Here is a 17,057-nt window from a genome sequence, read left to right on the forward strand (position 1 = left end):
CGAAAAAAATCTTAGCTCGGATTCACAACTAAACGCACATCGATGAATAATAAAAGGCACATATTCTTCAAATTGACAACTTACCCTATCTACTTACCCTTAACCTACAGAAACAATTTAGGGGAATTCTCCTGAGTTGTCATGATTAAAGTGGGGTTGCAACCTGTCATATTTGTTTTGAAAATGGGAGAAATTTCCAAAAGTTCAGTTCGATCGAGATTTCGGGTAAGGATTCGAGGGCTCCCTGTATTTGATTGCCCCGGAGCAATACTCCGCCATAGCCCTTGATAGTTATGCTACTACTTGTATGTACTATACATATGTACGCAAGTAACAACTGTTTCGTTGGCGTTCAAATTTACAAAGGCAATGTATACCTATACTCGTACTACTTACACATGAACAATGTACCGCGGCACATTTAAGATGTGCAGAAAGAGCAAATCTATACTTGCGGCGGGTCCGTTAACATTAACATACAAGAGTCCTTGTATGTTTGGAGACTCTCAGAGAGCCACTTCCTATTTGTGCTTTTCGCTGTTTTGAGAACACAGAATTCCAGCTTTGCAATTCATCCACGTTTGTTACAGCGTGACTGAAGCCCTACGCTTCAGTCACTAATCGTAGTCGGTAGTTATTACATTTACGCTGCGGGTTCCTTACAATATTTGAAACAAAATTTCGATTTACGTCACACGATTGTTTATTGCGGTATCCTCTTTGCGTTAATTTCAGAGTCATTAACCAAAGTGTTTTATAAAAGAAACTTATTGCCGATTCGTGTGAAGACATGTCCACCGGTTAATTTGCGTGATTTGACAAATAATTGAAATTTAAAAACATGAGTATGTGTATTATATGTGCGAATGTATGTTGTCGTACAAAGTGCCGAAAATATTTTAGTGCAAATACGAATAAATTGCAAGCCAACTAAAAATACCCAAACATATGTCTTAATTAACTAATTCATGCATTACGTTTAATGCAGGCAGTGTGTATAGTTAAGTTGGATTAATAAGCAATGCTGTCCTAGTTGTGATAAAAATTAAATAAAAGTACATAAAATAATGTTAACAAAATATTATGTAAAATCTGGAATTATTATCCAAAATGTAAACAGTAAAGTTTTTGAGGGAATTATGAAACCTAAGAATCTCTTTGAGTTTTTGTAAGCAACATCTATTTAACTAGCAATAAGTCTTTTAAATACCACATACACCCATACATACAAAAATAAGTTTGTTGTGTGTAAAATAAGGTCATATGTTATATGTGCCATATGAAGACGGATGAGTTAGTTATGATCACTATTAAGGAATCTGATCTACATACATATGTGAATTTGATAATAAAATCAATATAATACATACCGTTTAAGACATCATACTTCCAAATGAATACGTTTTTGTCTTAACTAAACTTAATATGATTTAAGTAAAAAAGTCTTGTTTGATGAACATAATTGTGGTTATAGATTCATCAAGCGAGTGTCTTTTCAAAAAATACTACGAAATCAAATTTAATATTATATTATATGAAGTAAAGTGAAGTGATTTATATGTACATGGTTACATATTATGGTTCCATTCTTAGGGTAATTTTTGTGCACTCTACTATTTATTGTATTAGGAAGGTTTTCCAAATTTTTTTTTAACTTTTTTTTAGTTTTGAAGTAGGAGTCAGATAATGGAATGCGGAAATACTCCAATTGTATATTGTTTTGAGTGATTATTAGAAATACGGACCCAATCTAATTGAATCTTCGATTTCAAAATGACGGAAGGAATTAATTAATTGAGAATGGATAAAATAAAATATCCCACGATTGGATATGAACATATGTAATTATGATATGTGTAGTGTGGGCATACGTATTTAAATATATATGTATGTACATACAGATGTATGTACTTTGTACTTTGATTCTGTCAAGTATGCATAAAAGCGTCATTGAAGATGAAATCGTAAAACATTTATTGATAACTGATTTTAAAATATAAGCGTCAGCATAATTCCTTTTTTTTAATTTTATGTGTATTTGTGAATTTTCGTAAAATTAGTTATAGTGTGGATTTATCAATAAATAAAATAGTTACAGAAAAAGTGCTTTACTTTTCGTTAATTTATTCGGGTTTAAAATTCTCGTTTAGTTATTATGGTGATTTACGGTTGAAACAAATAAAAAAAAATATATGGTATTAAATGAACCAAAGAGTTGGATATACATACGTGGGAAAAGTCAACCAGGCAATCGAGAATCATTAAACGAGTTAAGGATATGAAGTTTATACCAAGATCTACTGCTTTCATATTCAGCGTTAAATCACATTATAATTATGAAAACTTTTCCACTTTATTTCATACATTTTGTTCAACAAAAACGGTTTAAAGCCAGGTGCAAAATCTGCATTCACTATATCGGTAATATGGGGGGTAGGGGAAGGTATAAATGGATTGTGGATTCAAGTATACTCAAGAACATGTTTTCGCACAAATTTATAAGGATGAAATGTTCATATTCCGACCGACATATTCGAAAAAAGGGGTGGACGAAGTCCTTACCACTCCAATTCGAAGTTCCAAACGTGGCATTGATCCGATGCCACTCATTTGCAACACCAACATTCTAATAATACCAGGGAATACTAGTAACGAGTTTTATTAAGATATCTTTATTTGAGTCCCTTTCATAGGTGGATCGACAGACATTTATACGGAATTCAACTTGTCTCGTCAATATTATCATTTATATACATATTTATGTAACTATGTAGCTGTATATCGATAAGATAGGTGTTACAAACAATGGTTAGGTATACAAAACTATGTTACTCTGGAGAAACATGTTCCTAGAGAATAAGAAACCGAAAACGCTTGGTGATCAATGTGAAGTTAACCCGAAATTATGAAATTAAATGATATCCGACTGATAGCTAAGGAATTGTGTGTGTGTAATAACTATATATAGTGACAGAATAAATAGAGAGGAAATCAAAGCAATATTTTAGTGCTGTTACCATTAATTTCTTGTGTCGAGAAACCCTCCTAGAATAAACGAAGCAGCCAAGTTCATAGTGTGCAACAAAATGGTGTTGCTGAGTAATCCAATTTTGTTACCGATTTCCCACTTAAAATGGATGGTTATTTACCCTACGGTACTACTACTATTACAGCCTATTCGTGACGTTGTGGGTGGAGAAAAATTAGGTAAGTTCATGCTTATGAATAAACTGATATTTTAATTTGCAATATATCTCTTTTACGCCGCGCTTGGTGATCTGTCCATACGTACAAACAATAAAGAAATGAAATATTAATGCCCCTATTACTGGTTTCAACTCAGCTGAATTTTAGTTTACGTTTTGAAATTCGGTATTATCGACATCAAATCAAATTAGGTTGTTATCACAGAAATACAACTACATAATGAAAGCTTATTCTCCGTGTGCCTATGCAATAGTTTTTACACTCTGTACAGCATCTCAATACAGACTAACTTAAACTAGAATTGATGTAATCTTGAGTTGGTTAACTTTGGTCAACCTTTCTGTTGTTTTAAAATGGATAAAAAATTTATATAATAATATAATGTATCAATATTTGCTGAGAAAATAGGGAGTAATAACCCTGTGAATGAATTTAAATGTAAAATTCCTTCAATTTTATTTTTAAGCAAAAAATATGAAAAATATCTACCTTAATTTATTAAAATCTACTTTAATTTGTGTTGATTTAACTTCTTAAATTGATAAAAATACAAAACAGAAAAGTAATGTAAATATACAAAAGTTTTTGACATAAATTATAATTTTGAAACAAATCCTTTGAGGAATTATCTACAATTTTTAAATGCGAAGTGCTGTAAACTTTTTTACCCAAGACTATTTTATTTATTTAATAATGCTTTATTTGCAMCCAAGTGCATTATTTACACCGGTCTTTTATTGTAAACGCCGGTTCATTAGTGTATTTAAGTGATACATTATTCGTAAACTTTAAATTTTCCAATTTAACATTGGTTTCAAAAGAAAAATTCCGAATGAAACCTGCCAATAGTACTTTAATTGTCATAAGAGCATATTTCCATCCTGTGAGAAAAATAATATAACAATTATAAGTAAACGTTTATATATGGAGGTACAGGAATATACATTTATAATGTGGTAAAAATGCTTACCTATACAATCTCGAACACCTTTCGAAAAAGGTATGTATGCATGCGAATGCTTTTCTTGCAAATTCTCTCGCAAAAAATTCTCTGGGTTGAATTTATCGGCATTTAYACCCCAAATATCAGTTCTCCGATGTAAATCGAAAATTGAAACTAAAATTTCGATTCCTTTTGGAATCACTAAACCGTTGCTCAGTGTAGTATCTTGTATGACTTGACGACCAATCATGGGTATGGAAGGCATTAAGCGTAAAGTCTCATTTACAACCATATCCAAATATGGTAGATTATTAATATTTTCACAGTCCACGAAAAAATCTTTGTCGGGGAACATGTTTTCGATTTCCTCGAATAATCTTTCTTGTACAGCAGGATGCATAGCTAACATCAAAAGTGCTGACAATAGTCCATTGGCGGTCGTCTCAAAAGCCTATAAGATGGTTAATATAAAGTAAAAATTACGGAAATATGAAGGCCAGTTACTTATAGATTACCTAAAAAAAAACATAGAAATCATATATCAATATTCTAGTTATTTATTACTATAAACAGTTTATTTGAACGTCAAAACTACGGATTTTAATGGTAAAACTTTACTCTAATAACATTGATAATTTTATTGGAATAGAGTTTTCAAGTTTATTACATTTTTTTCTACAACCTCTAAAATTTACCACATTTCAGCAACATGAAAAATTTAAAAGTTTTTATTTTAAATAGTTTTGCAAAAATATATCTTACTAAAAGAAGTGTAAAACATTACTAAACAGAATTTAGCGGCATAGAGTCCGTGTTTTAAAGTTTTGACTTTGTATATACATATTAAGTATATTCAATTATTAGGCAGTGCAATATAATTGTTTGCTTAAGGGGTTAGGGGTGGTCAGAATTTACAAAAAATTATTACTTTTTTGCATTTTCGTTAAGTGTAATATCTTAAAACCATTCTCTTAAAATTTCACGTTGATTAGATAATTAGTTTTTGAGTTATTCGACAAATAAGAAAGAGAGCTCGGGCACTTCAAAGCGTTAGTATGAAACTTTAAATGCGTTTTCTCAAAACTTTGTTTTTTGAACTGGTGACAACTGTAACTCGAAGACCGCTCAGTAGATTTCAATCAAATTTATACAGCTTTTAGAATACATAATAAACTCGGGCCTGATCGAAGGATCTTTTTTTTAAATTTTGATATTTTAAAACCAATAAACTGTTGATTTTTTCGCAAAAATTTAGAAAAAAAATTCTTTGGGCCGCCATTTTGTTATTTAAAAAAAATCCTTCGATCAGGTCCAGGATTATCTATTTATAAAACTAATTTTTTTTGTTTGTTCGATTGATTTTAGATGTATCTCCAAGGACTTATGGTTATCACCGCAAGTACTTTGTTTTGACAACTGTAACTTTGGAAATAAAAATTTGTTTTTTGAAATTTTTGTGACTTCAATTCAACACATTCTATAATAATGCCATATTACTACTTTTATAAAATAACACGATTTAATAGCAAAAAAAAAAAAAAAAATACTGAAAATTGTCATATTTTTGTGCCTCTGACTGCCCCTTAATTATAACTACATATATCAGCGCCCCTGCGGTGCCGATTTGGGAAATGAATGAAAGGTGGATGTGTCATTTTATCTTGAGTCCAATCGAGAGTCCGTTGAAAGTGTTACTGAAAACCGTTCAATACGACAGTCGACCGGCAATTTTATATCAGTTTTTTTTTTTAGGATTTAAAAATTATTATTTTTCATATTTAAACATACAGTAACCAATACTACGATATCAAAATAAGGCAACGACTTTTCTTCCTATGTGGTTGTAGGTTCTATAATTTATTTTATAAGTAATTGCAAAAATTAAAAGCATTTTTTACATACCGCAGATACAATTGTGTTCGTTTCACCAATGAGATCTTGATGCGAAATTTTTCCTTCTCGATATAAATTAATAGCATGGTCAATGAAAATATTTGGTTTCTTCTCATTAAATGCCTTATTTTCATGTAAATCACTGTTTACAGAATTATTTGAAGATATATTGACATCAAGTCGAATATTTTCCGTACTTGGGGTTTGTGAGAGTTTTCTATATAAAAGCTAAATAAATAATATTCAGAATAATTGTTGATGTTTATTGTTTTATAGCTAGTACTAATTACCCCTTTAAGAAACTTGTACAGAAATTCCTTCGATGCTTTCGTAAACCAGGCGTACAAACGATCCAGTTTCACATATGCTAAGAAGCATTCAATTGGAAGTTTTTCCATGCTTCTAAAACTTTTTATAACAGTATTAAACTACATAATTTATTATTTTGTACTAACATGACATATGACTTCACTAATTCCTCTGACACCTGATCGCCTTTTTTCATCTCATTTCCCATAGTGGTTTCTGCATTAAAGTCGATTAATACAAGCTAAAGATGCTTATGTAAGTACATATATTAAAATTTCTCACCAAAAGTTATACTTAGAGTGATCCTTTGCAACTCTTCACTAATATAGACATGCTCATTCCTTGTAAAGTTTCTGAATTTTAGAATAGCCCCGTCTTTAGCTTTATTAAATACGGGCAAAAAAGAGGTCAGTACTTTCTGATGGAAACTTGGATTTATCATACGGCGATTTTTATGCCATTGATCCGCTATGCCATTTAATTGAAATCAATTACAATTTTTGAATTTCGATTAATTTGTTATTAGAAAGTAGATGTTTGCAATAATGTGGGCTATGCAACAAATAGTAACCGCCTTAAAAAATATAATTTCTAAAGCAGGGCTTCAATGCAGTTCAAAGATTCGGTCAAATGCATGAGTTTAAACTGTAATATTTAGTTATTGATTTATCGCGCTTTTAGTAGTTTTTAACAGTACTCTTAAATGGCGAGTGGGATGATTATTATTCAATTTCATTCGTTTTCACATTGTCGGTAGAAGATTTTATAAAATTTGCTCTAGCCGAATTTGGTTATTGTAGCTTTAGTGGTTAATGATATATATACATTAAACATATTTGAGAGCGCCCACTTTTTCAAAATTTTTATTGAACGGATGCCACTTGCTACTCTGCTCCCCTCTGCCAAATTTCAGCGTCATATCGTAAATTAGTACTTAGTTATAGCACTTTAAGCGTTTTGTTTGTAATCATCTACGAACTGCTGTCACAGACGAATGGACAAACAGACAACCCTATATAAAAATCGATTATGTTTAGGTGATATACATAAGTAAACAACCTTTAGGTGAACAAAAGTATTATGTTTTGTTGCAACATATTGCCAGAGTATAAAAGTGATATTTTATTAAAATCTAAAATATAATATGAGTATGAAGTATGGCTCAATTAAGTCGTTAAATAATTTATATACAAAAATATTAATTAATTCGAAAATTTAAAATATTACACTAATGTTTACAAAAAATGCTGTTTGGAACACTGATTTAGTTCAAATATTTTAAACACGAATTTTAGGACATAAAATGACAACTTAATCTTTTAAACTCGGTAATTTTAAAAGATAGGTCTCTTATATATTAAAATAATAGTTTCAACCTTTCCAATCATACGCACTGTTTATTGCTATCGTTGTTTAATTAAGAACTCTTGCACTGAATCTTTCAACTATGCTTCATCGTAATTGCGAAATATATTATATGTAATTACTACTTACCTGGACTTGCAATAAGACCTCCTTTGAATGCGTCATAGAGTGGCTGATATAATGGCTGGGCTTTATTAAGCAACTCCTTTGCAGATAGTACATCTTTTATGAAAGGTGGATCAGCTGTTATAATAATTGGATATGTGCCCATCCATGTACAAACAGTGTATGCCTTACAATCTTTGAATATTTTGCCAAACTCTTGAATAAGATCTGTTATTAAAATATGATTTAATAGAAATTAATAATTAATTTTGTTTATAATTTTCTATACACACACTCAATCAATACACTTATATGTATGTACTGTTTTTTACGTTTCTTTTAGCTGCATATTTTTATGTTTTTTTGTTTCTTTTTTTAATTGTAGTACTTATCAAACTTTTAGTTGTACATTTTGTCACAGTGCCATTCAGTTACACTGTAAAAAGTAGCATTCATGTAGGTGAAGCTAATAAAAGAGTTTCAAATTTTATTTCACATTATATGTACATTTACATTGTATGTATATTGCAATTTGCGTTTTTTACATTTATACACCACTATACAAATTGCGGTGGTGTATACAGATAACGGTAAGCCTACCAAAAAAGATACGAGATTATTTTCAAGTAAGTTCTGGTATGCTATAGAATCTATTTGGCCTGTTATCTGCACTATCGGATCAACATCATGCTTCGTAAAGAACCCCACACCGCACGTCGAACTTAACCGTCTTCCTTGTATACTTTGGGTCCGATTCTTTATTTGGAGGGCGTCGCACATAAGTTTTTCCAACAGACCCGTGTAAATTGAATTTAGATTTTTCGCTGCAAACTACAGAATTCTAATTAGAAAGAGGTGACGACATATGCAACCTGACAAACTCCAGTCGCTTCTTTCGATTATTGTGTCTAACTTTTGGTTTTTTTTAAACTGTGGCATCCCCTCCTAACAGTCCTACTGGCAATGTTTTCGCCATATTCCTCGTGCATTAAAGCTCGTATTGGGAAGAAGTTGCAAAATAATCTTTAAGGGCCTGCCGAGCAATGAAAGAACCTTCTCCTTCGTCCTTTTCCTTTTATTTGCAAATGTTCTATTCTCATGGCAATATCTGAGAGCGTTTCAAATTTTTTTCCGTGAGCTTTTAAGACAACGAGCAATTTCACTAATATTTTTACTGACCTGGAACATGTTCCATATTAGGCGCCTCTCCTCTTCACAGCTCTTGCAAAGCCCCATTTTAAATATCCTTTTTTTTTTACTTATTACTAATCTCGAAAAAAATCACAACTTTAACGCAAGCGATATACTAAAAACTCTTCTAATGTCAGGGTGTGCTAGTTAAAAGGCCAGCTTAAATTAAAAGCTTTTATGAAAGGTATACTTCTTTGAAACACACCCCAAAATTTTCACTGATGTTTGATTTATAACCGCAAAATGACAATGAATTAGCATGCAAAAAAAAAAAAATATTTCCTGAAATACCGTTATGTTAAAATGTCAAGCCATACTATTGGAATATTCAAAGATGTGTTAATTAGTGAGCTAGCAGTGTACATTGTTAACTATAATTCATAATATAAACGCAGATATGTAATTGAGCAAAATTTCGAAAGTACTGCACCAATTTCTTCTATCTCTAGTATATTAGAAGAGGTTTTGATTATTAACATTTTTTAGGATAAATTTCAAGCTTAAAAAAATATATATATATATATATGTATATTTTAAAAAGTTAAGGCAATAACTGGCAGTTAAACAAATAGACAGGAATTTTCATATTATAAGGATAATTACAGTTTTCTTTGGAAGTAGACTACATCTTCTCTCCGGTACTGAAATTATTGTATTATTCTATTTTATTTTTACCTATCGGTCGATTGTGATATAACTTATTAAAGATAGTTCTCCATATTACGTTTAAAGCATGATGTACAATAATATCCTTGAATAGAAAAGTAGATTAAAAAGAAATCTCAAATCTTTAAAGCAAATGAATTGTCTCATTAATAGTAATTATCTTTCATGCATTATTTTGAACAAGAACTACAAATTCCAGAATTTGTTAAGTTTTATAAAAAAAGTGCTTTCAAAATTTCCTTTTTCCTTTTCAGAAGGGTTTGGCTTTTTTTACACCTCCTTTTATCTTATTTTACTGTTGTGGTTAAAAATATTACCAACTACTGGTGCGTTCAAAAAATAACGTTTTAATTTTCCAAAGTTTCAGTAGCTTTTATGTGGAAAAGTTGTTGTAATTATAGAAAGTGTATTGTGTTGTATTTAATGAAATTTTTTATTGTTAAATATTTTCTTGATATGTTCACTTTAATCGATGTTTAAACATTATCTATCGGATTGGCGTCTGGGGACAGTTTTCAGTGATTCAATCGCGCGAAAGAAAAACGTTATTTTTTTAATGAACTGTATACATATGATATATGCATATTATTAGAATTGAATGCATGAGTTTATAAATAATTGGTTCTTGAAATAACCACATTGTTAAAYCCTAAATTATTATTCATTCAAGCGATAGAAGTCACATTCGAATTCGGAAGAGTTCCAACAATCGTTGTTTTGATATTATTTAACTAAAACATATTCAAAAATGAGAACTTCGGCGATCTCTTTAAATATAAATGTCAACTATTCAATTCACTATTTATTTATGCGTACTATGTTGGCTTTTAATGCGAAGTAATATCCCAAAAATAGGCCATCCAAATAATCCTGGGAAGCGCAATGCGAATAGGTACAGACTTTTTCTCATCCACAACCAGTAAAACCATAATGCTAACGTTAAACTCAGAATTATTAGTTTAATAAAATCCTGTTTATCGGCGAGTTCCATGGTCCTTTACTTAGTACTATTGTGTATTTACTGATAGTAGAAATATTGTCTAGTTTATTAAATACCACTTTTTGGAGATGAAATTTTCAGATTTTTGCATTTACAGCGCTTTAATGTTTTAATTAACCTCTATGTATACTCATATACCCTGTAGGAAATTCACTACGTTTCAAAGTTATGAATATAAAGATAGGTGAAACATTGTAAATAATTATATTGTTGTATATAAACTGGAATATATTCATATACGTAAATTATAATTTGGTTAATGTGTTTTAAATAAACACAAACATTTTTTTTTAAGCTCACATTTAGTTTTTCAGAAGAGAATTTAACATGATTTAGATATAATCCATACAATAAGGCGACATCAGTACCTCATTCCCAGTGGTGTAGCTACCTAGGGCCTAGGCGGGACAATTGCTTTGAGAGAAATTCAAAATTTATGCCCAGGGAATTCCTCTAAACTCGTTCTATTGATAGTGTTGTCAATTTGACGGATTATTATTCGTCGATGTGCGTTCTTTGAGAATTCGGGTTAAGATATTTTTTGAGAACGGTTAATGCTGTATCAGGAGTAAGTAAATTAATGTCAATAATAATGGTCAAAAAGTAGTTTAATTTTATTTGATTTTAATACCGCTTAGTCAATAAATCGGGTCAAATCTATAAATATCGTGAAAAAGTGCAAGTCACCTGCAATAGGTACAAAAATTCATGTCTACAATAACACTTCATTGTTTTGATATTATCAAAGCAATGTCAGAAATAGTTCTAAAGACTCCCAATAAAGATGAGCGTAGTGAAGCAGAGAGTATTAAAACAAAACTTCTAAAATTCGAGTTCGTGTTGCTTCGCGCATTTATGCACAACGTATTGAACCACATTAATTATGCAGCCAAAACTGCGACCTTAAATTTTAGGCGAGACAAGTAAAATGTTGGCAGAGACCAAAGCAAAGTTGCAACTTAAGTTTTAGAAAAAATATTTATTTGATTTTTACCACCAACATTTTTATTACAATTAAGGCAACTTCATTGTTCAGAATTATTCAGATATAATAGGCCCTAGTTTTTCGCTTAAATTTATTAATGTTTTACCTCAACTAACTCGAGCATGGACTGTTCACCAATTATGTAAGGCATTAATGAACAAAATATATAACGGACTTTTATCGCTAATAGCAATTAAAAACAAAACCGCATCAATCCTGGGTTTAAACGAAGTCATTGGTACTTTTGCGAAAATTAACCGTGCGATTCTGTACTGTGATGTTTTGTAAGTGACAGTCACAAAATCTATTACATTTCATTATTCAGAGATGTTTTTATACTTGAATGAAAATAAATATGTCGATAACAAATATTAAATTTTCTATAACATAGTAAAAAAACATAAATACTGGTAAAAATTAAAATGTATGTTGGCTTTGTTTTATAATATTTACGAAAATTATGCTTAGTTAATTTATTTTTAAAACTTTCGTATTTTAGTTGCTTACAAAATAAAAAAAGATAATCGATTAATATCTATGATGATCTCCATGATGGCACACAAGAGTTATTTTGAGTTTTGTTACCTGCAAACTATCCGCTCTCAAATTTGGGTAAATATTTTGAAACTAACGCTAGACATTGTTTAGTGAATAGTAACTCGTCACAAATTGGGACTTTTCCTCAGAATGTCTCAAATAGTATCTAGACTATTGATTGCTTACAGAATTCCACTATAAAGCTAGGAAAAAATTGTAAATATAATTGTTATTTAGTAAGTGGGTAGACCCTTGAATCTTCTCTATTTCGTTTTATTAGCCAAACCTACACCAAGTATTAATTGTAATTTATGTTGTTACTCTTTAATACCTACCACACAGTGCACACAAAAAGCTTAAGTAGCTTAGCATTTTTAAAATATTTGTATATTTCATACATTTATTTGATAAAGGGCCCTTGTTTACGTAGCTACACCACTGCTCATTCCACAGATTTTTCATATACATATGTATATGGAATCCGCTTATAATATTTCATAAAAATTTCCTGCAGGGTAGATATGTAAATAGCAGGCACATATGGGGTCTAAAACTAAGAGTAATGGCCTTTCCGAGACAATTTAATTAGTACATGTAAATAAAAATTATTTGCATTTAATGCGTGTCTTTGACTTGTGTTAGCATTAACCTTTAACCACTTTATAACAATTACTCTGAAATTAAAACTATGAATAAGTGCACCCAAAGATTGACATGATTAACTTTATTATTTGACTATATATGAAACAAAGAGTCTAATTTTACACTGACATAAATTTATTTTTTCTAAAGAAAAAATTTCTTTCGAAAATATTTTTAATATTTATGTTACTTCGTAAAGTTTTCTGAATTCGAGCTAAAATTATTTTCAGCAGTCTGATTCGATGACAGTAGCGAACTCTATGAATTTATCTATTAACTGCTTCTCACAAGCAATTTTTCGTAGCAATTTCCAGAAGCAAGTGCCCGAAAACTAAGCTCAAAAATCTTTGGTATATTATTTTATGTAATATATGAATGTTTTGTCAAATAAACATTTTTTGAAATGTATCTCCATTGCTGTATATTTTCAATTCAATTTATTATTATTACCATAGTACTCTTCTCCGATTTTGGGCACATGAAAATATATTTTTATAATTTCGTTGTTGACACCATTACCTATTATCAATAGTTAGCTGATAAACATGAAAGAACTGATATTTAACCAAAGTTTAAGTTTTTTACAGGAGAGAAATTCAACCGAAACATAACGAAAACTGAACAAATATTCATCCATTCTACTCAGATAAAAGGCCTTTTGCAATTTTACTAAAACAAACTAAACAATTTATTACAGCAAATTGCCTACAATAATTTTTGGAAGTGTATTAAGTACAGTTGCTACCAATAGTGATTGTCATGTATACTTATAATGGTTAAAAGCTAAAACCTTTTATAGATCTACACAAATTTATGAAAATGCGACAGTTATACTTAAATTCTAGTTTCAGTTTATACTTCTGTACATATATACGATTGTTTTGTTTAGTTCAAACATACATACATATGTAAGCACTTATCTGACTATTTAAATTTCGGACTGGATCAAATTCATTAAAGCTGAAAAAAAAAATATAAAAATTCTGTTTTTTGACCCCCAAGTACAAAATGTGTTTTAATAACAAATAAGATATGAAAACTGTTGAAAGAGCTTTAACTTCGAAATTAATATTATTTTATTTTTTACTATTATTTCGATTATTATCAATATTTGAAAATTGAAGTAATATAATACAAAATTACAATGCTCAGTTTTATTGGATTTCAACAATTTTATAGATTTATCGCCCTTTTTGTAGTTTTGAACAGTCCCGTTATATGGGGAGTGAGCGAGATTGTCATCTGATTTCATCCATTTTCACACTGTTTGTAGAATTTCTCATAATATTCATGATGGGCGATTTTGGTTGTTCTAGCTTTAGTGGTTTAGGAGATAAACACATTCAACTTATTAGAGGGCGGAGCCACGCTCACTTRTTAAAAATTTTTTGTCYACAGGTGCCTCTAGCTGCTCGGATTTCCTGTGCCAAATGAGAGTTGTATATTTTACTTTTTTCTCGTCATCCTGATCATTTAGGTGATAGGTGCAACCGTTAGGTGAACAAAACTATAATACTCTGTAGCAACTAATTGTAAATATTTCCTCAACATTCTTTCTAACCCATCCAACACCTAATAAAAGTCGCTGGGAGCTAAATCTCTTTAATTCGGTCGACGGGGAAGCAGTTGGAAGCCCATGCACGGATTTTTGCCAATGTTTTCACTGACTTGTGACACGGTGCATTGTCTTGTGAAACAGCAAGTTTTTTCTTTTGGAATGCGGCCGTTTTCAGCGACTTCGTCCATCAAAGAGTTCAAAAACGCTTTAAAATAGTGGCTGTTGATGGGGCTTCCTTTTTAATGGTAGTCAATAAAAATTATTCCATGCGCATCCCAATATGCAGACTCCCAAGCCTTGCCAACCGACTCATTATACCACATCCAAACTGAGCGTACCAATCTTTGATGGTTGATTTTCCTGAGGCAGTGCCCGAAAAATCGTCATCACCCAAGTTTTTGCTTCAACTGAATATTTTCCTTCAAAAAGCGAAATTTTATAAAGACGTGAAATTTCTTTTTATAATTTTTTTTCACAATAACAAAAGTTATACACGTGCCTTTTGAAGTTTAGATTTAATTCTAGTAGCGCCATCTATATGTGAGACTGTGGAATTTTCACTTGATCTGTTAGGTTGAAATTTCTTTAGTTCTCCCGAAAATTAAGATTTAAAAAAGTTTTCTGTTAACCTTTGCGACGAGCTTAAAAAAATTGCTATAATCACTTTAAAGAACACAGATACAAACTTCGGTTCAAAACTTTTTTTTGCAATAAAGACCAAACCGTAAGCGAGGGAAAAATAATAGACGTCATGTTCAAATATGAAATATATTTCAAAATATACAGGGGCAAACCATTTTTTCGTCTTCTTTAATGGCGTTGACACCGTTTACGCGGTTATAGTAAAGTTAACAACAGCGCGCCAATCGTTTCTTCTTTCAGCAAGCTCAGCTACAGCAGCGTGTAGCCAGGTCCTTTTCCTCTTTTCCACCTGCTCTTTCCAATGGAGTGGAGGTCTTCATCTTCTTCTGCTTCCGCCGGTACTACGTCGAATACTTTCAGATCTGGAGTATAGTTCGCTAAAGCTATGTCAATCTCGTCGTATATCTCATACAGCTCACCGTTCCATCTAAAGCGATATTTGCCATTGCCAATCCGCAAAGGACTATAAATCTTCCTCAGAACTCACTTCACTCGAAAACTCGTAGCGTCGACTCATCAGATGTTGTCATTGGCCATGCTTCTGCGCCATAGCATTACGGAAATAATTAGTGACTTATAGAGTTTTGTTTTAGTTTTGGACTTTATTTCTCAATTGCCTACTAAGTTCGAAGTAGCACCTGCTGGCAAAAGTTACTCTGCGTTGAATTTCGACATTGAGGCTGACATTGTTGTTGATGTTAATAATAGTTCCAAGATAATAATAATAATACCCAACGATTAAAGAAATGAAATTATTATATATGCACAAAATTTAATAAATTTGCAAAATTACTCACTTTTCTTGGTTGTCCATTTCTTTATTTTATCTTGTTTGTTTTTGTAAAATAGCGGGTTCACAGCAAAATGCTTTTCACCTCATGTGGTGAGGTTTTTTCAGAATAGAGCTGTTAAATTCATTACATCACGATATATACACTAGTATGCACACATACATATGTATACTTATAATGTTTTCCTCTAATACCCGAGACAGACATGTAGTAACAGTACCATAGTATAGGTATCATGGTATTCTGTTGGTGACACACATGGCAATGTAGTTAACTCAAATACTAGCTTTGTTTCATATGCATTCGATATTTCAAAAGAATTGACAAAATAACTTCAATTATTTAAAATACTCTAAGTTAATATATTTTCAGTTTGTTACCTGTTTTTTAGCTGTGTTTATACAAATACCACAATGAAACATCATAGTATTGTTACCAGCAAAACACTACATTGCTCATATGAGGGGTATTCGCTTGCTCTTGATAAACCCTTGCACGGTGCAAGAATTTCATATATTTACTCTTGGTGCACCGGCACAACAACAAACACACGCAGAAAATTATTTGCAATGGCTGTAAAATATAATATGTCAGACCAAAACCCACGTATATTTGCGTGTAATGTCACGCAAAAATATAATTGCAACCCTTTTTTAGCTGTCATTTTACGTAAAGACATATTACGTCGTTAAATTGTTGAGGAAGGTAAGTTTTAAATAGATTTTATAATTTCTACATAAAATAAAAGATATGTTACAGTTTGTTTTGATAAAAATGTATGCAGAAGTTGCCCTAATTCACAACAGCCATGCATAATAGTCATTTGTAGCAAATTGATCGAATCAGCCGTTCATATAATTTATCACTAGATTCTGCAATGGGTGCTCTTCTGCTCTTGTATATTTCGGTATAGTATTTTTATACTCTCGCAACAAAGTTGCTAAAGGGAGTATTATAGTTTTGTTCACATAACGGTTGTTTGTAACTCCTAAAACTAAAAGAGTTAGATATAGGGTTATATATAYMAAAGTGATTAGGGTGACGAGTAGAGTTGAACTCCGGATGTCTGTCTGTCCGTCCGTTCGTGCAAGCTGTAACTTGAGTAAAAATTGAGATATCATGACGAAACTTGGTACACGTATTTCTTGGCTCCATAAGAAGGTTAAGTTCGAAGATGGGCAAAATCGACCTACTGCCACGCCCACAAAATGGCGGAAACCGAA

The 17,057-nt window shown here is 31.2% G+C and overlaps 2 protein-coding genes across 4 annotated transcripts in view; one reads left to right on the forward strand and one right to left on the reverse strand.

Annotated features, from left to right (window-relative positions):
- The first annotated feature begins 642 nt into the window (after positions 1-642).
- LOC108972777 overlaps positions 643-17,057 on the forward strand; it is a 43,083-nt gene continuing 26,668 nt past the window's right edge. For all 3 annotated transcript variants that reach the window (XM_018939557.1, XM_018939568.1, XM_018939570.1), the window contains exons 1-2: positions 643-1,168; positions 2,694-3,207. In XM_018939557.1, the coding sequence (XP_018795102.1) occupies positions 3,087-3,207 (121 nt within the window). In that variant the 5' untranslated portion in view covers positions 643-1,168; positions 2,694-3,086. The remainder of the gene's footprint in view (positions 1,169-2,693; positions 3,208-17,057) is intronic.
- Positions 3,868-10,670, reverse strand: LOC108972778 (probable cytochrome P450 313a4). The gene is made up of 8 exons (XM_018939572.1): positions 10,496-10,670; positions 7,847-8,050; positions 6,635-6,820; positions 6,499-6,568; positions 6,334-6,445; positions 6,053-6,271; positions 4,178-4,601; positions 3,868-4,088 (listed from the first exon to the last, which is right to left on the reverse strand). Exons 1-8 carry the CDS (start codon positions 10,668-10,670, stop codon positions 3,925-3,927), a joined length of 1,554 nt encoding a protein of 517 aa, XP_018795117.1. The 3' UTR covers positions 3,868-3,924.

This window comes from Bactrocera latifrons, unplaced genomic scaffold, assembly GCF_001853355.1.
Source record: "Bactrocera latifrons isolate USDA-ARS-PBARC rearing strain unplaced genomic scaffold, ASM185335v1 scaffold_421, whole genome shotgun sequence".
Lineage (NCBI taxonomy): Eukaryota > Metazoa > Arthropoda > Insecta > Diptera > Tephritidae > Bactrocera > Bactrocera latifrons.